Source organism: Melospiza melodia, chromosome 7 (assembly GCF_035770615.1).
Source record: "Melospiza melodia melodia isolate bMelMel2 chromosome 7, bMelMel2.pri, whole genome shotgun sequence".
Taxonomy (NCBI): Eukaryota; Metazoa; Chordata; class Aves; order Passeriformes; family Passerellidae; genus Melospiza; species Melospiza melodia.
In genome coordinates, this window is record NC_086200.1 from 5,467,729 (window position 1) to 5,491,073 (window position 23,345).

General features: G+C 53.2%; 2 protein-coding genes across 2 annotated transcripts; one reads left to right on the plus strand and one right to left on the minus strand.

The window, feature by feature from the left end:
- Positions 1–1,115: 1,115 nt before the first annotated feature.
- LOC134420868 (serine/threonine-protein kinase pim-1-like) lies at positions 1,116–1,481 on the plus strand (the record flags this gene model as incomplete). The annotated part of the gene is made up of 1 exon (XM_063161278.1): positions 1,116–1,481. A coding segment is annotated over exon 1 (366 nt), but the record flags the coding sequence as incomplete, so codon positions are not given.
- Positions 1,482–20,588: 19,107 nt separating this feature from the next.
- Positions 20,589–21,107, minus strand: LOC134420470 (olfactory receptor 14J1-like; the record flags this gene model as incomplete). The annotated part of the gene is made up of 1 exon (XM_063160637.1): positions 20,589–21,107. A coding segment is annotated over exon 1 (519 nt), but the record flags the coding sequence as incomplete, so codon positions are not given.
- Between the last annotated feature and the right edge of the window lie 2,238 nt (positions 21,108–23,345).

The window sequence follows — 23,345 nt, forward strand, 5'->3', positions numbered from 1 at the left end:
CTTTCCCGCTGTCGGGCACCCTTCTCTCGGGGTCCCTTGCCCGGCGTCCCTCTCCTCTCCCCGCCTCCCTCTCCCCTGCCGGGCTGGGCCATGCCCCCGGCCCGCCCCCGGCCCCGGGCGGGGCTGTCCCGTGCCCGGCCCCGGCCGTCCCGCCGCGGTCTCGCCTCCGCCCGGCTCTGGCTGTACTGGCGGTGGCGCTGCTGGGCGGGCATCAGTGCCTGGGGCGGGGGCGGCATAGCCGCCTTTTGCCTCCGCCTGGCCCGAGCCCGGCCCCAGACCCGACGCAGGGTCCGGTCCCGACCCCGACCCCGGCCCCGGACCTGCCCCCGGCCCCGGCCCCGGCCCCGGCCCCGGCCCCGGCCCCGGCCCCAGCCCCGGCCCCGGCCCCAGCCCCGGCCCCGACCCCGGCCCCGGCCCCGGCTCCTCCCGGGGCCCGCGGAGGACACACGCGGCGCGGCCGCTCCCGCCGCCTCCGCTGCGGCTTCCCCGGCCCGAGCTCCGCCGCTCGGCAGCGCGGCCGCCGGCCCCGAGCCTCCCGTGCCGCGTTCCCGGGAGCGAACGCCTGGGCATGGCCGGCCCGGGGCGGGTGAGCGGCGCTCGGGGGTCGTTGCTGGCCCCGGGCCGAGCGCTGACAGCCGCGTCCCGCCCGCAGGGACGGCGCAGGAGGCCCTGCAGGAGCGGTACCGGCTGGGATCGCTGCTGGGGCGCGGCGGCTTCGGCAGAGTCTTCGCGGCCACGAGGCTCTCGGACGGCGCCCCGGTGAGCGGCGCGGCCGGCGGCGGGCGCAGGAGGAGGGGATGGAGGAGGAGGAGGGCGGAGGGCGGAGGATGGGGCTCGCAGTGCGGGCGGCGAGCTCACCCCGCTGCTGCCCTTGGCTTGCAGGTGGCCATCAAAAGGGTGCCACGGAACCGCGTCCGGCACTGGGGCGAGCTGGTGAGTGAGCGGGGCCAGCAGCCGGGGCTGCCGGCCAGGGATGAGCCGGGGCCCGGCACGGTGGGAGCCGCCAGGACGCCCCGAGGGAGAGCGGGAGTGGGGCCAGCGCAGGGCGCAGAGCATCCCGGGCTGGCTGAGGGCTTCCCCAGGCCTGGCACGGCATCGGCTCCACTGATGGCATCATGCTCCTCCCGCAGCCCGACGGCGCCAGCGCACCCTTGGAGGTCGTGCTGCTGGCCAAGGTGTCCACTGGCTTCCCCGGTGTGGTCCAGCTGCTGGAGTGGCTCGAGCTCCCCAACTGCATCGTGATGGTGCTGGAGCGGCCAGAGCAGTGTCAGGACCTGCATCGTTTCATTCGGGCACGGCGGTTCCTGCCCGAGGAGGTGACGCGGGAGCTGTTCCGCCAGGTGCTGGAGGCCGTGCGGCGCTGCACCAGCTGCGGGGTCCTGCACAGGGACATCAAGCCAGAGAACATCCTGGTTGACCTGGACACCGGGCAGGCCAAACTGATTGACTTTGGCTGTGGCACCTACCTGCAGGACACAGTCTACACTCACTTTGCAGGTGAGCCTACACAGGGCTGTGCTCCCGGTGCTAACATCTCATGGCCCAACATCTCCCAGCCCAAGCTGGCTGTGGCAGCGGGAGTTCTCCCTTTTGCTGCCAGTCAGGGCACTGAGTCTTCAGCTGAGTTGCTTTAGAGCGGGGCTGGGTGGGCAGCCATCTTCCAGCCCTGCTGGCAGCCTTTGCCAGCCACTCTGCCCAGTGCAGCCAGCCCAACCAAAACCCCCGTGGGTGGGGGTAGCAGTGAGGGGGGCTGGAATCTGTGCCCCAGCCACTTTGGTGTGCAGACGAGAGGAAGGGCTTGGACTGCTCCACTCGCGCTGTTTGCCTTGGCTTCATAATATTTTGGGGGCAATGCAGGCAGGGAGGATAAGGGTGGGTTTTTTCCCCAGCATGGAGTGGGTTTTTCCTTTGCATGTCATGGTCGGGCCTATCAAGGGCTCCCCTCTTCCAGCACCAGAGGCTTCTTTTCCAACCCTAACTTTGTGCACAAGTCCCAGGTGCTGGCGAGAGGGCAGTGGTCACCCTGTGTGCAGGCGCAGGGATGCTGGGGCCAGGCTCTGGGAGCAGCAGCATCCCCCTGATGAACTCCATCTGTATTCCATAGGAACACTGTCGTACAGCCCCCCAGAATGGAATGACTTTGGCTGGTACCACGGTGAGCCAGCTACCATCTGGTCCCTGGGCATCCTGCTGCACCAGATGGTCTGCGGGGAGCACCCTTTCAGGAGGGGCCAGAACCTCAGCTGGGGCCAGCTCCCGCTGCCACAACGGCTCTCTCAAGGTGGATCCTCTTCTCTGGGCACGGGGGGAATGCCAGTGCTGGGAGACAGCAGCGGGGTCGTGGGCATCCCGCTCTGGCAGCTGCTGAGGAGGTGGCACATGTCCTGCTCTCCTCCAAAACAGGGAATTGATGGGAAAGTTTAGGCCCAGCTCTGAGCACATCCAGCATGGCCTGGGCATGGGAATAGTGAGGCAAAGCAGACAGGAGCCTTCTCTGTCTGACCATCAGTTTCTGCTTTCTCTCCCCAGAGTGCAAAGATCTGATCAGGTGGTGTTTATCCGTGAACTCCTTGGACAGACCCGCACTGGAAGACCTGTTCTGTCATCCTTGGGTGTGGGATATTCCTCTGCCATAGAAGAAGGGAGAGAGCCACAGGCACACTTTGATCCAGAGCCCTGGTAAGTTCCTGCTCTACATATGCCTTGGCAGTCAGAAGCAAAGGAACCCAGAGCTTTTTGTGCTGCCTGTGTCACTGCACCGGGGTCATGGGATGGGAACACACAGCCCTTGTGCTGGAGCTGAGCTGCTCTGCCCAGCACTGGTGGCCGCCATCCCAGCTGGTTTTGCTTGTCCTGGTTCCCTGACAGCTGGGGCCCTGGGCAGAGCCCTGAGAGCCTGGTCTGACCCCAGGGAAGGAGAAGGAGCCCCTGGAGAAGCTGTACCAGGTGGGGATGCTGCTGCTGCTGCTGCTGCTGCTGGAGACAGCGAGGGTGACATCAGGGATGACAAGCTCTTCCTCAACCTGGCCACAGGAGGCTGAAGGTGATGCACTTTGATTCTGGGACCTTCTTCAAAGCCAAACTCCACAGGGAATTTGCAGATGAGTCCCCACCCAGGGAAATTCTGTCAGATTTGGGCATTGCCCAGCATCGCGGGGAGCCAAAGGCTCCCCCTTTGCTGGGGCAGATGCAGCTCATTCTTCAGTGGCTGCCCAGCTGCTTTTGGCAGGGCTGGGAGGATGGGCTGGGGTGGGTACGAAATGGGAGTGGGCTCCTGGCTCTGCCAACAGCCCCCAGCACCCACCGTGCCCCGGGCTGGGGCTGGGGCAGCCAGCCCAACACAAACAAAGCCCCATGGTGGGAGCAGAGGTGGGGCTCCAGAACCTGTGCACAGCTGCTTTGCTGTGCAGGCAAGGAAGGGCTGGGCTGCTCCACTGCCCTTGTTTGCTTCGGGGTCACCGTGATTTTGGGGGGCAGTGCAGGGAGGAAGAGAGAAAGTGTGGGCTTCCCTCACCAGTGGGTGGGTTTTTCCTTGGCATGCAGGGGTTGGGCCTTCCTCAAGGCCCTGACAGAGATAAGAGTTTTTAGCATTTTTCTTGTTTTCCCTTTTTGTCTCTAAACTCTTTTCAATAATGTGTTGTTTGTTATTCCAGAGGAAGCGTTCCAGGTGGTCCAGTGTGGATGGGGAAGTGCTTGGGAGCAGCTGTGGCGTGGATGGGCCGTGCCCTTGGAGAAGGCTGAGGCCATGGTTTGGGAGCAGCTTTTCTTGCAGCCGTGGGTGGTGTGAGGTGGGTCCCTGTGTGCTTGGCAGGGTGGGATCAGAGCTTTTGGGAGCTGGCAGCGAGCACAGGAGCATCCTGCTCTGGGCAGCTGCTGAGGGCTGGATGTGCCATGGCTGGCTGCAGGCTGGGCACATGTCCTGCCCTCCTGCTCTGTGCCAAAGGCAGCAGGGATGGGCAGCTCTGGGCACAGCTCTGGGCACAGCCAGCATGGCCTGGGCACCGCAGGCCTTGGCACAAGGGCACAGGAGCCCTCAGCTGACGGGCGGTTTCTGCTTTCTCTCCTTGCAGCCGGGCTCTGCGGGTGCTGAGGCTGCTCTGGGCTCTGCCAGGGCTCTGCTGGGCTCAGCCCTGGGCCCAGCTGGGCTGGCTCTGCCCTCACATTGCTCTGACAGCTTTGCATCAGACGAGCCCATTGCGAGCACAGCGCCTGAGCTTTCTGCTTTGGCCGGTGAGTGAGACTCTGCTGCAGGCCCAGAGATTGCAGCTGGGGACACGCATCCAACTGGCAAGGACCCAAACTCTCCACAGTCCGGGCTGAACGCCTGGATCTACACAGGGTGTTTTGTCTGTCCCATTCTTCCTTCTTGATTGGCTGGAATTGTGCAATTGCACTTTGTTCCTCCTCTGGCAGTGCCACGAGTGCACCAAAGCTGGCGAGTGGGCCGTGCTCCTGAGGCAGTGCAGTCTGGAGCTAATGGATGGAGAATTGCCCTTCTGCACTTCCAAACCTGAGCAAAAAGCTGTCAGTAGGACTTTGTGACTCTAAGAAATCCCTGACAGTTTCAAAGGGAATGTGCAGCTCATTCCCAGGCTGAGAAGGAAGGTCATCTTCTAAAGGATTTGGGCTTTGACAGTGTTTCCATTCCCAGTCCTGCTTGGAGCTGGAAGGGCACAAAGCAATTTCCTCTTGCTTCGAGCACAATTTCAAATACCAGTGTTGGGGACAAAGCCCAAAATCTTTTAAGAGGCTGCTGAGGTCAGTAAGATGGATCCATGCCATCAGCACATTTACAATGTAAATGACTGAGTTCTCTTTTTAAAAAGATCATTTACCTCTTAATGCAAATAATGTAACTTTGCATTTATGTTTTGTTTTTTTCACTGACAATTTATGTGTTTTCACTAACACTTGGATTTTATTCTTATCTTTTACAATTTACCTATTTTTTTTCCTTTTTCCTTTTTTTCCCTCTAAATAGAAAACATGTCCTACAAAAGGAATGTCCTTTGCTCCTGGTTTCCGTGTGGAGCAGCTCCCTTCCTGCTGGCTGAGCTGCTCAGGCACAGCCCGGCAGCTCCTGGCCCTGCAGGGCTGAGGCTTTTCCCCATTGCTGGGCACAGACTGATGGAGCAGCACTGCTGAACACGGGCACACAGAGGGACCAGCAGCAGCTGCCTTTGGCCACCTGAGGCTCCAAGGCCCAAACTCTGAGCAGCCAGGGCTGGAAGAGACTGGCAGGATCTGATCCCTGACTCTGGGCCAGGGCTGCACAAATGACCCCACAGCAGCAGCAGCAGCAGCACATGGAGCTGACTCTGAGCACAGCCCCTGCCCTTCTTCCCTCCCGTGTGCAGCGGTGTCACAGCAGCTTGAGGCACCTGGGAGCCCCCAGTGCCAGCAGGGACTGGAGATGGCAGCCCTGGGCTCCTGGAGGCTGTGCAGGGAATGGAGCTGGGCACTCCCTGTCCATGGGGAGCTTCCAGGTGGAAAAGGCTGCTGTGCCCAGGCAGCTGCAAGGGCACAGAAAGGAGGCTCTGGAGAACTGGATCTGTGCCAGTGCCACAGTCCTGGGCAGCAGCCACCGAGCCCTGGGGGAACAGAGGGCACAGCAAGAGGGACAGAAGCAGGCAAGGGCAGAGACTGGAGAGAGCCAGGCCTGGGAGCAGGAACAGCTGCTCCATTGCACTCTTGGAGAAAGCTCTTGGCTGGTTCAAAGCAGTGAAAGGCGTGAAGGGCAGAGAGGAGGCCACAGCAAACAAGCTCCTGTTTGCACAGCCTCCCCTCTCCGTGTCCCAGAAGGAATTGCATGGACTGTGTTCTTCTCTTCAAGCCGACTCGTTCAGCATGAGCAGCTCAGCACCAGGAGCTGAAGGAGCTGAAGACTCAGGCCACAGGAGCTGGGCAAGTGGGAACTTTTGGAGCAAAGTACTGCTGCTAAAATAGCCCCAGCTGAATGCTGTGGATATAATGATGGAATCACAGGATCCTTTCTGTTGGAAAAGCCCTCTGAGCTCACCCAGTGCAGCCGGTCACCCAGCAGTGCCAAGCCCAGCACTAAACCACGTCCCTGAAGTGCCAAGGCCTGGACACCAGCCCTGAGTGAGGCCTGGACAGCAGGCCCTGAGCCAAAGGTGGCCTCTGGATGAACCTTCCAAGCAAAGGTTATCTTTGTGTCTGCTCCCTGATGAAATATGCATGGTCATTAGCAGTGTGATAGATGTAGCCACTCATTAGTGAAACATGGATTGACCTTTGTGTATTTAGAAGCCAGACAAGGCCATGAAATCTGACATCTGGCCTTGTTTGGGGCTGAAGGATCAAAGTCAGCTCCCTTGGTTCCTCCTTGAGCCCTGGCCAGGCTTTGGGAGGGACCCAAGAGGAGGATGAAAGCAGATGCTGCCACACTAGCAGTGCTGTCAGTTTGTTCATTCAGCACTGTCAGAGCTGGGCCCTCTCCCAGCGGGGTTGGAGCCTCACCTGGGGCTGGAGGCACCTGCAGGAATTGCCAGTGCCCAGGAGTGGCTCTGCAGCCCTTGGCTGTGACAGCTTTCCCAGCTGCTGTGTGGGTCTGGGGGATGGTAAAGGCTGAGGGTAAATGCTGCTGGATCTTTCTTAATCACGGCAGGCAATCTTTGGTGGGGATGGTTGGGTGCATTGCTGAGCTGCTCCTTTTGTGATTCTTTGCTGCTCTGAGCTGCAGGAAATGACACTGATTCCTTCAGTTGGAGTCTGTGTCTTTGGTGCTGACTTTGGCCACTGGTAAAACAAAACTGGCCCAGTCTGGCCAGATCCCAACAAAATATCACTTGTTCAGTGTCAGTGTGAGGAATCAGTCCCATCAGAAATTCCCAGCTGGGAAGCCCTTCCCTGGAGTTCCCTGGCTCTAGTGTTGGCTGAGGTTGGAGCCTCGTGTGAGCGGTGGGGCAGTCGGGTAAAAGAAGCTGCACCTCTGGATGGCTTCAAATGCATCCAAAAATTGCACATGGAAAAGGAAAAGACCTTGTGGGTTTGGGCAGACAAAGATGAATTTGTTGAGAGTACATAGGAAACAGCACCTTCAGAAGGAACAGTTATGGTTGGAATGCTCCCACATGGAGCAAGAGAAGAAGGTTTTAATCTTGAGCTCAGATGCATTTGTGCAAGTGAAATATCTATATACATAATAATTATATATGTATTTATAGTATAATAAGACCTCAATATATCTATTTATATATATTTATGTCTGTATCTATCTATATTTCTATATCACTATCTATGTATAAAATTATATAATAATGTGAAATAGTGCTGACAATACTAATTTGGTAGCTTTGGCTGCTCAGGGATGTAACACTAAATACCCTACAGAACAGAATTAGCCAGAACCCTCATGTCAGTGGTCAACTTTTTGCGATTGTATACAATGAAAAAGGGAGAAAGGGAGGAAATTGGCTATTTTTGCAGGGGTTGCTGATACTGTGATGTAGAGTGCTTTGTCTGTTCCTGTGAAAAATACAGTGATTTTGCCTGTAGGGTTTTCCATGTACCAGATTATGCACAAGCTGCAGGATTGGTTGAACAGGTGAAGGGGTTGTTAAAAGAGCAGTTGGAAAAATGAGGAGATGGGAACCTTTTTCCATGGAGAACCATCTCCCAGATGTGCTCCATGCCCTTCACAATGGCCCACTGGGAAAATGAAACCCCCTGGCTGTGCACGGCTGCCCCCAGTTTGCAAATCCAGCCATGGGCAGTGAGGCTTGGGCTGCCTGGGAAATTGTTCTGGCTGTGATGGCCCCTGGCAGGGCCAGCCCAGAGGCTGCAGGGCTGGGCCTTCATGCACTGGAATTCATTAGGAAAAATTCAAGGCAAATGAGAGCTATCAGTACTGAAACAGGAGTTCAGATTCCTCCAGGACACTTTGATTTGGTAACTGCTCCCTTGGAGCTTGGCCTTGCAAAGTGTTTCTGTCATGGCAGGAGGAACTGATGCAGAATATCAAGGAGAAATTACAGTAATTCTGTAAACAATAACAAACAAGATTGGATTGTTCAACCCCATGACAGGGTAGCACAATTATTGATTTTGCAATTTTAAGAACGATTGTGAAAACAGGAGATCCACCTCCAGTCACCACCGTTTGTGGAGATAAAGGGTTTGGATGCAGCAGTCCTAATAATGGAGCCAGAGTGTGGGTCTGGAGGCCAAATGGCCCCCCCGAGGCAGCTGAAGGAGCAGCTCCTGGGAAAGACAACTCTGAGTCCTGAACCCTGGGCAGGAACAATGGGAATGTGTCCCTGCAGCCAAGGATTCTGTGTGAGAACAAGTAGATCTGCCAGGATATTGTTTTACACATCCTGCCAGACCAGATCTCCCTGTTTGCCACAAGGGCCCCTTTGGGAAATGCTCTGATCCACGGGGCTCCCTGTGAAGGCTGCTGTGACACTAAGGGACTTGCACAGGAATTTCATCCAGGAGCCTGGGTGCCCCTCAGGCACTGGGACCCGGCCCCTTCCAGCCAGAGGGGAAAGGGCCCCCCAAGCCTTGTTAGCCACAGACAGCATGGTAAAGCTGAACAGCAAAGGGCCTGGGGGCATTATTCTGGAATTAAAAAGGTGCCAGCTCCACGGCCAACAGAATTCTTGTTCCTAATTGGAATGAGATTGAAAAGAAAGAATGAAGAACAGTGTCACTAAAGTACTGCTGATGTCTGTAATGTGTACCTTGATAGTCAGCCAGAATCTTTGTCTGCCACAAACACCTCTAGTGTTTCACGAAGGAATTGGTCATGAAAATGTAATGATAGGTTATGATGGATTGCTGAGCTTCTTTTGTAATTCTTTGCTAATGATGATGTGCTTTGCTGAGCATATCCTTTTGTAAATCTCTGCAGCTGTGCATGATATAAATGACACAATTCCTTGAGTTGGTGTCTGTGTCTTTGGTCGTGACCCTGCCCACTGGTGAAACAGGGCCCCTTCTTGCCTAAGTGTTCCCTGGGAAGGCAAAAGCCCTCACTCCAAAATTCCCTCCTTCCTCCCTGTTCCCCCCTTCACACCCTGAGCATGATGTGCTCTGGTCTGGGGTATGCCCGGGGTCAGTTGGGGTCCCCTGTCCTGGCTGTGTCCCTGCCCAGCTCCCCCGCAGCCCCAGCCTCTCCCCAGCGTGGCTGGACGAGGGGCAGGACAGGCCTTGGCTGTGCTGCAGCTCAGCAAGAACAAAACCATCTCTTTGTGCCCAGCCCTGTGCTCAGCACCCGGCCCAGCAGTGTCTCAGTGCCAGGGCTGTGCCCTCAGTCCCTGCCAGGGGTTTCCATGGCAACTGCCAGGCCAGGTGACCCAGATGTCCCCCCAGTGCCGGTTGCCATGGGAACAGTGCCCAGCCCCGCCCCTTTCTGTCTGGCTGACCTGGCCTTTGGCCCTGGCAGTGCCGGTGGCTGCTGGTTCCTGGTGCCTGAGCGGCCTGCGCGGCACGGGGCAGGTGGCCATGCCACAGCCCCCAGCAAGGGATCCCCTCTGGCTCTGGGCACTGACACCAGCCCTGAGCAAGGGCCCAGGGCAGCTTTCCATGGCCACCAACCATCACAATGGCTCCGGGCACTGGTTGCCATGGCACCAAACCAAGGACCGGGTCCCCGTGGCCGTTGCCATGGCACCTGATGGCACCAACAAGTGTCACTGCAATTGTACCTGGAACTTTCTCACAGGGTTGCCATGGCAGCCAAGGACAGCAACAGCTGGGGCTCTGCAAGGTCCCTGGGGGAGATGGGAAGGAGCAGTGGAGCAGGGTCTGATCCATCCCCAGAGCGCTGCACAGCCCAGGGCAGTGTCCCAGTGCGTCCTCATGGAGCTGCCAACAACATCCCCCCTCTGCAGCCCTGGCCTCTCCCCCAGCTCACACAGGTGCCCCATCCTTGCAGGCACACACACGGCAGCACTGGCTCAGCAGCCCCTGTTTGCATTGCACACAGCAGGCAGGAGCACCCCCATGCTGTTGGTGTGGGGACATGAACCTGAGGGAGCACAAATGCCATCAGCCCCTGGGGCCAGCAAGGGCTGGGGGACACCAGAGAAACCACTCAGCTTTGTCCTGGCCTCTGCACTCAGCCAGAAAGTTTGTTTCCATCAGCTGGGAGTTTCCTGTGCCACTGGCTGCCTGGCACTGTCCTGGGGTGATGTTATGATGCTTGTATCCCCATTCATCTGTTCTGTGCCTTTAAGACCGGCTCTGAAGAGTGAAAGTTTTGTTTGGGTTTCTCTTATCAGGGACACAGAGACAGGCAGTACATAGGGCTGTATTTCACTTCTTGCTTTCAGCTTGCTGCTTTGCTTGCTCTCTTTTCTGCTCTCGCTTCTGATCTGTTTTTGCTTCTGCTTATTAGCTAGGTCTAGCTAAACAGTCCAAATTCCTTCCTGGACTGTTTCTCCTCTCTTATTTCTGTGACCATCTCGAACCTGCTCCGAACTGGGACCCAGGAACACCAAGCGTTTGCACCGTTTTGGCCTGCAGCTCCTGCCCCAGCGCCAGAGGGACCAAGAACAGAGCAACCACCCCCGAAAGAGACTTTCTGATTTTGTCATCTTTCTCAGAGCGGTGTCATCGGGTGTTAATTTTGTGTGCTGGGGGGTGCTGTGCCTGAAATAAACAGGTTCTTTCCACCTCTCTCCAAGGAATTTTTTCCCGGACCGGTTGGGGGGAGGGGCCGTGTGGGTTTTGCTTTCTGGAGGGGCCCTCCTTTGCAGATTCTTTAACAAATTTGCCCTAAACCAGGACAGTCCCCAAGGTCCCCAACATCCCCAGTGCTCCCAAGGTCCCCAGTGCCCCAACATCTCCAGTGCCTCCAATGTCCCCAAGGTCCCCAAGGTCCCCAGTGCCCCAACATCTCCAGTGCCCCCAAGGTTTTCCAAAGTCCCCAAGGTCCCCATCACCCCAACATCTCCAGGGTCCCCAATGTCCCCAGTGTCCAAACATCTCCAAGGTCCCCAAGGTTTTCCAATGTCCCCAAGGTCCCCATCACACCAACATCTCCAATGTCCCCAGTGTCCCATCACCCCAACATCTCCAATGTCCAAACATCTCCAAGGTCCCCAAGGTTTCCAATGTCCCCAAGGTCCCCATCACCCCAACATCTTCAAGGTCCCCAAGGTCCCCATCACCCCAACATCTCCAAGGTCCCCAAGGTCCCCAACGGCCCCAACACCCTCCATATTCACAAGGTCCCCAAGGTCTCCAAGGTCCCAAACATCTCCAGTGTGCCCAAGGTCCCCATCATCCCAATGTCCCCAGGGTCCTCAAGGTCCCCATTGCTCCAACATCCCCAATGTCCCCAGTGTCCTCCATACTCCCAAGGTCCTCAAGGTCCCCAACATCTCCAATGTCCCCAAGGTCCCATCACCCCAACACCTCCAATGTCCCCAAGGTGCCATCACCCCAACATCTCCAAGGGCCCCAACACCCTCCATATTCCCAAGGTCCCAAAGGTCCCCAACATTCTCCAATGTCCCAAAGCCCCAATGTCCCCAAGGTCCCCAATGTCCCCATTGCCCCCAAAGGTCCCCAACGTCTCCGAGGTCCCCGAGGCCCCATCACCCCAACATCTCCAACGTCCCCAATGTCCTCCATATTCCTGAGGTCCCAAAGGTCCCCAGCTGTCTCCAATGTCCCAAGGTCTCCAATGTCCCCAGTATCCCCAAGGTTCCATCACCCCAACATCTCCAAGGTTCCCAATGTCCCCAAAATCCCAAAGGTCCCCAACATCTCCAATGTCCCCAAGCTCCCCAAGGTCCCCAAGATCCCCATCACCCAACATCTCCAATGTCCCAAAGGTCCCCAACATCTCCATGATTCCCAAGGTCCCCATCACCCCAACATGCCCAATGTCCCCAAGGTCTCCAAGGTCCCCAACATCTCCAATGTCCCCAGTGTTCCAATGTCCCCATCACCCCAACATCTCCAATGTCCCCAGTGTTCCAATGTCCCCATCACCCCAACATCTCCAATGTCCCCATCACTCCAACATCACCAATGTCCACATCACCCCAACATCTCCAGTGTGCCCAAGGTCCCCATCATCCCAATGTCCCCAAGGTCTCCAGTGTCCCCATCACCCCAACATCTCCAATGTCCCCAGTGTCCCACCACCCCAACATCTCCAATGTCCCCAGTGTCCCATCACCCCAACATCTCCAGGGTCCCCAATGTCCCCAATGTCCAAACATCTCCAATGTCCCCAACGCCCTCCATCATCACAATGTCCCCAGGGTCCCCAATATCCCCATCACCCCAACATCTCCAGTGTCCCCAGTGTCCCAATGTCCAAACATCTCCAATGTCCCCAAGGTTTCCAATGTCCCCAAGGTCCCCATCACCCCAACATCTCCAAGGTCCCCAATGTCCCCAACGGCCCCAACACCCTCCATGTTCACAAGGTCCCCAAGGTCTCCAAGGTCCCAAACATCTCCAGTGTGCCCAAGGTCCCCATCATCCCAATGTCCCCAGGGTCCTCAAGGTCCCCATTGCTCCAACATCCCCAATGTCCCCAGAGTCCTCCATACTCCCAAGGTCCTCAAGGTCCCCAACATCTCCAATGTCCCCGAGGCCCCATCACCCCAACATCTCCAATGTCCCCAAGGTCTCAAATGTCCTCAGTATCCCCAAGGTCCCATCACCCCAACATCTCCAGTGTCCCCAACATTCTCCAATGTCCCCAAGGTCCCCAAGGCCCCATCACCCCAGTGCACCTGATGTCCCCAGTGCCCCCGATGTCCCCAAGGTCCCAAAGGTCTCCAACATCTCCGATGTCCCCAAGGTCCTCAAGGTCCCCATTGCCCCAACATCTCCAATGTCCCCAGTGTTTTCCAATGTCTTTAATGTCCCATCACCCCAACATCTCCAATGTCCCCAACATCTCTAATGTCCCCAAGGTCCCAAAGGTCCCCAACATCTCCAATGTGCCCAACAACCTCCATATTCCCAAAGTCCCCAATGTCCTCAAGATTCCCAAGGTCTCCAACATCTCCAACATCTCCAAGGTCCCCAGTGTCCCCAAGCTCCCCAAGGTCCCCAAGATCCCCATTACCCCAACATCTCCAACATCTCCAAGGTCCCCAAGGTCTCCAAGGTCTCCTCACTCGTGTCCCCTCTCCCCCAGGCTTGTCCCCGGTGTCCTGCCACCCCGTCCTGGTCGGTGACGCGCTGCTCCTGGTGGTGGCCCAGCTGCCCCGGGTGTTCTTGTGGGGGGCCGGTGGCTTCGCACCGCACGCAGACATCCCGCACAGGGACATCCCACACGTGGACTTCCCACACGTGGACATCCCGCACAGGGACATCCCGCACATCCCGCACAGGGACATCCCGCACATCCCACATGGGGACATCCCGCACAGGGACATGTGGTTATGGGGGTCCATCAGGGTTATGGGGTCATGTGGTTATGGGGGTCCATCAAGATCATGGCAGTAACCAGGGTCATGGTGTTATGGGGTTCCATCAGGGCCATGGGGTCATGGAGCTCCATCAAGGTCATGTGGTTATGAAGGTCTATCAGGGTCATGGGGTTATGGGGGTCCATCATGGTTATGGGCTTATGGACGTCCATCAAAGTAATGGGGTTACGGACGTCCATCAAGGCCATGTGGTTATGGGGGTCCATCATGGTTATGGGGTTATGAAGGTCTTTCAGGGTCATGTGGTTATGGAGGTCCATCAAGGTCATGGGGATTTATTGCGGTTATGGGGGTCCATCATGATTATGGGGTTATGGAGTTCCATCACGGTCATGTGATTATGAAGGTCTATCAGGGTCATGGGGTTCCATCATGGTTATGGGATGGATCATGGGGTTATGGAGGTCCATTAAGGTCATGGGGATTTATTGGGGTTATGGGGGTCCATCATGATTATGGGGTTATGGAGTTCCATCACGGTCATGTGGTTATGAAGGTCTATCAGGGTCATGGGGTTCCATCATGGTTATGGGATGGATCATGGGGTTATGGGGGTCCATCAGGGTTATGAGGTTATGGAGGCCCATCAAGGCTATGGGGTTATGGGGGTCCATCAGGGTCATGGGGGTCCATCAGGGTCATGAGGGTCCATCAAGGTCATGGTGGGTCAGCAGGATCATGGGGTTATGGAGTTCCATCAGGGTCATGGGGTTATGGGGATCCATCAAGGTTATGTGGTTATGGGGGTCAATCAGGGTCATGGGGGTCCATCAAGGTCCTCGGGGTCCATCAAGGTCATGGGGTTATGGGGTTCCATCAAGGTCATGGGGTTATGGGGGTCCAGCAGGGTGATGTGGTTATGGAGGTCCATCAAGGTCATGGGGTTATGGGGTTCCATCACGGTCATGTGGTTATGGGGTTCTGTTGTAGGAAGGAGACCAGGACACCAGGTGGTTCATCACAGGTCCCGTTTATTGAAGAAAGCATCAAACACTTATACAGCAAATAATAAGCTCATGAATATTCTGTAAGCCAAGCAATCTATTGGTTAAACTATACCATGAACTCTTCCTCATTCCTTAGGGGTTACATCTCTCTTTTCTCATGTCTCTTTCACTATTTGTTATCCTACTGCAGCTAGGCCCAAGGACACGCTATCTCACAGGTGCAGGACTTGGAATTAGCCACGGCTTTGTACTTTTCCAATCTCCAGCCTCCTAAATTTCCCAACACTTCCCCTGTTTTTATTTTTTATGAAAAGCAAAATTCTATGGGCTAACTGTGTTCACACTCTTTGCAACACAAAAATAGGCAATTCTAACAACTAAACAATATTTCAAACAGTGTTCTCAGCTAGCAAGGTTTCTCTCTTACAAGGGATCTAAGCCAGGGAAACAAACCAAAAAGGCTGTCACTTTTTATAGGATATGCTATATAACAGATACAAAAAGGATTCTATGTGCTACAAGGCTCAAACCAAACTCAGGTGTGCTAATACAAACGACAAAAATAAGCTAAAGGAGTAACATGTGCGCAGGTTTCACCCGTGTCAATTGCCTGGTCAGTTTGCTTTCTATTCTCAAACAGCAGATATACTTCAAACAGGAATGGCTCTACTCACAAATGCTTCTGATTGTCCTTTTTTAACTAGAGTTTCTCTGATGTTCACAACAACACTTTACACACAAGTGATAAAAATAAACGCCTATCATAAAAGGATAAATCTAACATCACTTAAACTTAATAGTACCTAGACTTAAAATACTTAAACTTCAAATATTTAAACTTAATAGAACTTAACATTACTTAAACTTATCTTTACTTAAACTTAACAGATTTTTAAATCAACAGAACTTACATGTAAAATCACTTAAATCTAACAAAACTTTAACAAAACTTAACTGACTTTAAATTCTACATAACTTAAACCTAATATAATTTAAACAGAATCTAGCTCTACTTAAACTTAATAACACTTAAACTTAACAGGAGATAAACTTAACAAAACTAAACCTTAACAGTATTTAACATTTAATGGCACTTAATAGATAATTTAACTTAAACTACTTAACAACGGATAATACTTACTATAGAAAGAGAATATAGTATTTACTATACCTTACTTACAGGCCTGATTCTAAAACACTTAGCTAAAACAAGTTTCTTCATGTATTTGCTGCAGCATTTTTATACTTGAATGCACTTAAACATAAGAAGTTTGTTCAAGGTATACCTGTGGAAAAATTCTTTTAAATTCATTGCTTGCTTTTACTTTTATCACATCTAAACAAAGCTTTAAAAAATACAAAAACCACACTCATTACATCTTTCTTCTACAACCACTTTAACACATTTTTAACATTTTTAAATTTTTTCAAAATATAATTCCAGAGTTTAATGTTCTACTGACTGAGTTAGTTGGGCTTCTGATATTTAAAGTCTCTTTCACAGTCTCTGCTAGGAAAAAGAAAAAGTCCTTTTAACTTAGGTGAAAAACGTCTTGACAGTAATGGTCCTCGGTGTCCTTTGTTTATTATCACTGGCTTCTTAATTGCAGTAGAAATCTTTCTTTTGTTGACAAGAGTCACATTTATTAAGCTGTTAGGTCTCACACTGAAGCTTTTGCAGGCTGCGGGGCGGAGGGAGAGTGCTCCCGCTGGAAGAAGCGCTCCAGTCCCGCGGCGCTTGTGTCGGAGGGGGTGAAACCCCCCACAGCTGCTGCCGCTGCCGCCACTGCAGTGCAGCATTTCAGGCGACCGCTCGCCGCGGCTGCTCCCCATGGCGGAGCGCCCATGCCAAGTTCGGAGCAGCACAGCCTCGCAGCCGCCCTGAGCCACAGCTGCTGCTTTGCACTCAGAGACATGCTGAAGTGTATTGTATATCACCCGCCATGGCTTGCTCGGTTTCTTTGCTGACTTATCATCTTCTAACACTGCTTCCCACAGTATATCCCCAGATTTTCTCCATTCTGAAAGTTCATGTGCGTTAAGGAAAGTTTCTTCAGCGTATCCGTAGGCTAATAACAAATCTATCCTCTTTATCCCTCGCCATTCTAGATACGCGGCAGATAACTTATATGCTGCTTGCCTTTTCATACCTCTTTCGTGCGCAGTCTTGCAGCTTTCCAGGCTCCGTCAGCACATAAATGGCTTGAGTCACCGATGTGAACCCCAAGGGTGCTTCAAAATTCTGGCACCATCCTGGCTGCTCAGGACCCAACTCCAACTTCCTCGACCGTGGCGTGTTCTCCCCCTTTTTCTTTTAGTTGAGATGAGGGGGTCAGTGTTCGGGGTCAACCATTTGTCACAGGAAGGACACCAGGACACCAGATAGTTCATCACAGGTCCAGTTTATTGAAGAAAGCATCAAACACTTATACAGCAAATAATAAGCTCATGAATATTCTGTAAGCCAAGCAATCTATTGGTTAAACTATACCATGAACTCTTCCTCATTCCTTAGGGGTTACATCTCTCTTTTCTCATGTCCCTTTCACTATTTGTTATCCTTCTACAGCTAGGCCCAAGGACACGCTATCTTACAGGTGCAGGACTTGGAATTAGCCACGGCTTTGTATTTTCCATTCTCTAGTCTCCTAAATTTCCCAACAGTATCCGCCAAGTGGAGTTGGAACTCTGGCCAAGTTCTGTCTCTACTTAGATGGAATACCAGTCAACCCAGAACTTTTCCTGCGCCAACGGGTCCAAAGGGTGTTTTGGGGAGAACATGAGTCCAGACATGGGCTCTCCAAAACACCCTGGTTTTAAAGTCAAACAGATTACAGATTCTGGGAGGAAAATTTGGTGCTATGATGACAACACATAAGCTGAGCAAGTCCTGCAAGAATGCCCGAAGTCACAGTTCAATCAGCCCCCTGACAGATCGCCCTCTGTTTTAAATAAGTTCATTTTTTTTTTTCGTAGAAAACCAGTTAGAGGTAATTAGTTTTTTGTGTGCGTTACATTGTTTAACTTTTCATTTGTTAAATATTTACACTCACAAGTTTGTTAAAAGTTGCTACAGTTGTTTGTTTTGTTGCAATTACAAGTTTGTTACTGTCCACTAGGCAGTTTTAACATTACCGTTTCCTATGTTTTTAATAGGTCATGAAGGGGGGGGGGAATGTGGGTTTAATATATCATGTTATTTGGGAGATCTCGCGATATTATACCTAACCCCTCTCCCTTTACCGTTGCCCTGCCGTTACCCCCGTTACAAATTACCCCTGTTGGTAGTTAATAAACACCATTTCACTGTCCACCACATTGGTGCCAGCGTGTCTTGGTCCATGTGGCACGGGTGCTGCCACAGAGCCGTGCTTGACCCGGGACACCACACCATAGCCCCTGTAGTGGCGGCATCTCTGTGATGTCACAGCCCATTCTCTAATGTCACACAGATGGTCTCTGATGTCACAGATGGAAACCACACAATTCCCCATTGTGTGAGAAGAGGAACTAAAAGTTTACCAGCCTCCTGCCAGCTCAGCCTGCCCCACTGGAACATTGTGGTCCACGACCACCAGGGACCACCAGAGGGACACCAGGACAGAAGAACACATAGGAAAAGGGGAGGGGAAATATGTTAATGATTTTGGGGAAATTATTATCATATTTATGTTTAGTCTGGGAAAATCAATGAATATGTGTGCAATATACAGAATATAAACAGAAACTTTCCTGCACTCAGCCTGCAGGGCTTTGGGAGGAGCTATCCCCCATGCATCCAGCTGAATAAAGAATGCTGCTTCTTAATGCTATACTGGGGTTAAGGAGTTTTCTGTTTTGCTGAATTTTTGGTAACACTTCCACTGCCAAGGAAAGCTCTGTCTGCTACTGCTGTTCACAAACAGAGAAGGGCTGGTGGCAGATGTGGGGCTTTGAGGTTGCCTGGGGCACAGTGACCATGAAATAATCAAGTGTTCAATGTTCTGTGAAAGAAGGAGGGACAGGAAAAAAACTTCTACACTGGAATTAGGAAGGGCAGACTTTGGCCTATTTAGGATGCTGATTTGGGGAGTACTGAATCATGCACTGATTTTTTTTAAGGAAAACATCCCTTAAAAACAAAGGGGTCCAGGAAGGATGGACACATTTCAAGGAAGTAATCTTAAGGGGGAAGGAGCAGCCTGTCCCAGTGTGGCAGAAGATGAGCTGGTGAGGAAAATGACTGGCCTGGCTGGCTGTGGAGCTTTTATGGGAACTCAGGGGGAAAAAAAGGACGCAACTTTTGACAGAAGGTCATGAAACTTAGGAAGTGTTTAAGAATGTTATTTGGTGATGCAGAAAGAAAAGTTGAGAAGCCAAAGCTCAATTAGAGCATTACCTGACCACTTCTGTAAAAAATAATAAAAAATGTTATTACAAAAAAACTAATAGCAAAACATGGGATGAGGAGAACATCTACTCCTTTTTTGGATGCAGTGGAGAATACAGTAATTAAAGAAAAAAGGCTAAGCTACTTAACACCTTGTTTCTCTCAATTTTCGATATTAGCACAGGTTTTCCTCAGGACAAGTGTTCTCCTGAGCTGATAGATGGGCACAGGGAGCAGAACAGTCCCTGTAATCCCTGAGGAAGAAATTGTTGACGTGCTGATCCTCTCAGATGCTCACAGGTGTCTCCGGGACTAGATGGGATCCATCCTAAGGGGGTGGGCGAGCTGGTGGATGAGCTCCCCAAGCTGCTCTCCATCATTTACCATCAGTGCTGGCTCAGCAGGGAGGTCCCAGAGGACTGGAGGTGGCAGTGTGAGCCCATCCCCAAGAAGGGCTGGAAGGAGGATCTGGAGAACTCCAGACCTGTCAGCCTGACCTGGGTGCCCGGCAAGGTTATGGAACAGATCACCTTGAGTGCCATCACAGGGCACCCACAGGATGGCAGAGGGATCAGAGCCAGCCAGTGTGGACTTCAATATCTGCACTGATGATCTGCATGAGGAGACTGCGTCCAGCATCAGCAAATTTGCAGATGACACTAAGCTGGGTGTGAATGTTGATCTGCTGGAGGGTAGGAGGGCTCTGCAGAGGGACCTGGACAGGCTGGATCCAGGGCCCAAATCCAACAAGGTGAGGTTTTACAAGTCCAAGTGCCGGGTCCTGCACTTTGGCCACAACAACCCCTGCAGCGCTACAGGCTGGAGACAGAGTGGCTGGAGAGCAGCCAGACAGAAAGGGACCTGCAGCACTGTTGGACAGCAGGCCAGACATGAGGCAGCAGAGTGCCCAGGTGGGCAAGAAGGCCAGTGGCTGCTGGCCTGGATCAGGAATGGTGTGGCCAGCAGGATCAGAGCTGATGGACTCAGCACTGATCTGGCCCACGCTCTGCACTCAGACAGTGCTGCTGCAGCTCCAGACAAGGAAACACAAGGGGATCACTGCAGAAAACTTCGCTGGGAGATCATTTAGCTCCTTTAAAGACACCAAGAGCACAGCCCCTCATTGACACAGTCTGTGGACACAGGGAAGGTGCAGAGAAACTAAATGAGAAATGGCACAAACAATGGTTTTACTTTGTGAACAATAATAAAAAACTAAAACACAGGGGGAAAAAAGGACAAATCCAAAAGAACTATCAAAGATGATTTATATTACAAATTATTTATATTACTTGGCCTGTCCCTGCTGCGCCCCACTGCCACTCCCAGGGCTGTGCCCAGCCCCAAGAGCACTCAGGCCCTGCAGCAACACCAGGGCCACCAGGGCAGTAGGGCAGGGCCATGGAAGCAGCACTGGAAACACCAAGTGCTGCTGCAGCTGGGCACAGCTGCTGTGCCAGCACTGATCTGTCCCCAGCTCTGCACACAGACATTGCTGCTGCAGCTCCAGAGAAGGCAACAAAAGGGCATCTCTGCAGAAAACGTGGCTGGGACATCCTTTATTTCCTTTAAAGTCACCCAGAGTGCAACCCCTCATTGACAAAGTCTGTGGCCACAGGGAAGTTGGAGAGAACCAAAATGAGAAATGGCACAAACAAAGACATTTATTTGTGGACAATATGAGAAAACTAATATAAAGGAAAAAAAAAAACCTACAGTCAAACCAACAATAAGATGATTTCGATTACAAGTGGTTTGCAGCAATTGGCCATCAAATTAATGTTCCTGAAAGCATCCAGTCATCAGTCTCCACACTTCAGCCTTGAGCTCCTTGTTCCTCAGGCTGTAGATGAGCGGGTTCAGGGCTGGAGGCACCACTGAGTACAGGATTGACAGGGCCAGATCCAGGGATTTGGAGGAGATGGAGGGGGGCTTCAGGTAGGCAAAGGCTGCAGTGCTAACAAACAGGGAGACCACGGCCAGGTGAGGGAGGCAGGTGGAAAAAGCTTTGTACCGTCCCTGCTCAGAGGGGATCCTCAGCACAGCCCTGAAAATCTGCACATAGGAGAAAACAACGAACACAAAACAACCAAATACAAAACAGGCACTAACTGCAATGAGCCCAAGTTCCCTGAGGTAGGATTTGGAGCAGGAAAGCTTGAGGATCTGTGGGATTTCACAGAAGAACTGGCCCAGGGCATTGCCATGGCACAGGGGCAGGGAAAATGTATTGGCTGTGTGCATCAGTGAATAGAGAAAGGCAGTGGCCCAGGCAGCTGCTGCCATGTGGGCACAAGCTCTGCTGCTCAGGAGGGTCCCGTAGTGCAGGGGTTTGCAGATGGACACGTAGCGGTCGTAGCACATGATGGTCAGAAGGGAAAGCTCTGCTGAGATGAAGAACATAAAGAAAAAGAGCTGTGCAGCACATCCTGTGTAGGTGATGTTCCTGGTGTCCCAGAGGGAATTGTGCATGGCTTTGGGGACAGTGGTGCAGATGAAGCCCAGGTCGCTGAGGACCAGGTTGAGCAGGAATAAGACCATGGGCGTGTGCAGGTGGTGGCCACAGGCTACGGCGCTGATGATGAGGCCGTTGCCCAGGAGGGCAGCCAGGGAGATGCCCAGCAAGAGGCAGAAGTGCAGGAGCTGCAGCTGCCGCGTGTCTGCCAATGCCAGCAGGAGGAAGTGCCTGATGGAGCTGCTGTTGGACATTTTCTTTGTCTTGGCATGGGCATCTGTAAGAAAAGTAATCATGGAATAGTTGGGTTTGGAGAGGACTTGAAATATCCCAGCACAGCCTTGGGGCAATTTCCCCCCACTGCCTGTCCAGGGCTCTGCTGCCTGGAGCTGTCCCTGCCAGCAGCTGCTTCCCTGTGCCCAGGGCTGGGCCCTGCCAGTGCTGCCAGAGCCCAGCCCAGCCCTGGGGGCTCAGCTCTGCCCTGCAGACACCTCCCAGCTCTGGCACTTCCCAGGGACAGCTCTGGCTCTGCAGGGTTATGGCAATATCAGTGCAACCCTGAGGAGGCTGGAAATGTTTGATATTGACACTGCCTGTGAGTTGTCCTGTGCTGATTTCTGTCACTGCCTGCTTTATTCAGGGCTGAGATAAAATTTTTTATTTTTTCTAAACATGAACTGAGAGATGAATATCTACGTGCAATTTTCCATCCCAGCAACCCAAAGCAGTAGATTAATAAAGTTTTCCCTTTTATGCAGCCCCTGCCTTGCTGTGCTCCCTGCATAATCTACTTGGAAATATTCTGCAGTTAAATTAAAAGATGGGAGCAGTCCTGGACAATGCAGCATCATCACAACACAAGGAGAACACTTCCAAGCCTGACCAGCTGTCTCCTCCCACCCAGATCTTGTCCCCCAGTGCTGGGAGCAGCTGCCAGGGCTGGCTGAGAGCTGTCCCTGGCAGGCAGCAGAGTCCCTGCCCCAGCACAGTGCCCTGGGCTGCGGGACCCTGCTCTGCAGGACAGCCCTGGGCACCCCTGGCTGCTCTGCACAAGAGACAATCAGAGAATGTACTCACAGGGTCTGTAGGCATTGGGATGTTCCAGCTTTAGGAGATGGCTCCAGGAGCTGCAGCTGCATTGTCCTGCAGCCAGAGGTTCCTGTGCCAAGGGCTGGCAGTGATTCTGCCCCAGGCACTTCTCAGCACCTTCCCAGCCCTGACTGATTGAAGCTCTCTGTGCCTCTGTGCTGGAGCTGGGGTGGCTGCAGGCAGTGCCCTAGCCCTGCTGGTCTGGCAGAAGAGCTGCTCATCGAGAGAAATGTGCTTTTGAAGCTCCTCTTGGTTACCAGGAGCTGCCTCTGTGCCAGGAGCCCAGCCCAGCTCAGCAGCACAGACACAGCACCAGGACTTTAATGAGCCTCTGGGGCTTTGTGCTCAGGCCCTCAGCATCAGTCCCTGAGAGGTGACTGAAGAAACGTCTCCAGAACTCCAAGTCAGAATCCAACTCCAAAGTTTCTTGGACTTTTAATGGGTCCCACTGAGGGGCACAACTGAGAAAGTGTCCCCAGGCCCCAGGCAGAGCAGAGAACTAGAGACAGTGATGACAGGTGGGGACAAAGAGAAGCCAAGTGTTGGAGCCCTGGGGAGCAGGAGGGTCTGTGCCACCAAGGGTTGGGAGGAGACACCTTGTCCTGAGGCCCTGAGGCCTCCTGGCACAGCCCCAGCCAGGCTGGGCACTGTCAGCCCCTTGTCCTGCCCTCAGCATCCCCCCCTAGCCCACATCCCAGTGGCCTCAAGGATCTGGTGGAAGGAGTCCCTGGGGAGCCTGGGTCAGGAATGCCCTTGGGGGCTCCTTCATGCTCCAAGAGACTGCAGGTTTTTCAAAGAACTTTGGGTTTGGCTTTTGCCTTGGAGTCTCTGAGAGGTTTGTGCAATCATGGCCTCCAATTATCTGCAGTAATTATTCCCTGGAGAGGCTTTGTCAGTAACAACACTCAGTGGGGCTCATTAATACTACAGGGTACTTCAGTTATTTTAAGGTACTTGGTTTTTCCCTTTTGATACACACTGTGTGAGAGGTTTTGCAATCATGGCCCCAGTGATCTACTTTATTGAGTCCCTGGAGAGCTTTGTACTGACATTCAGTG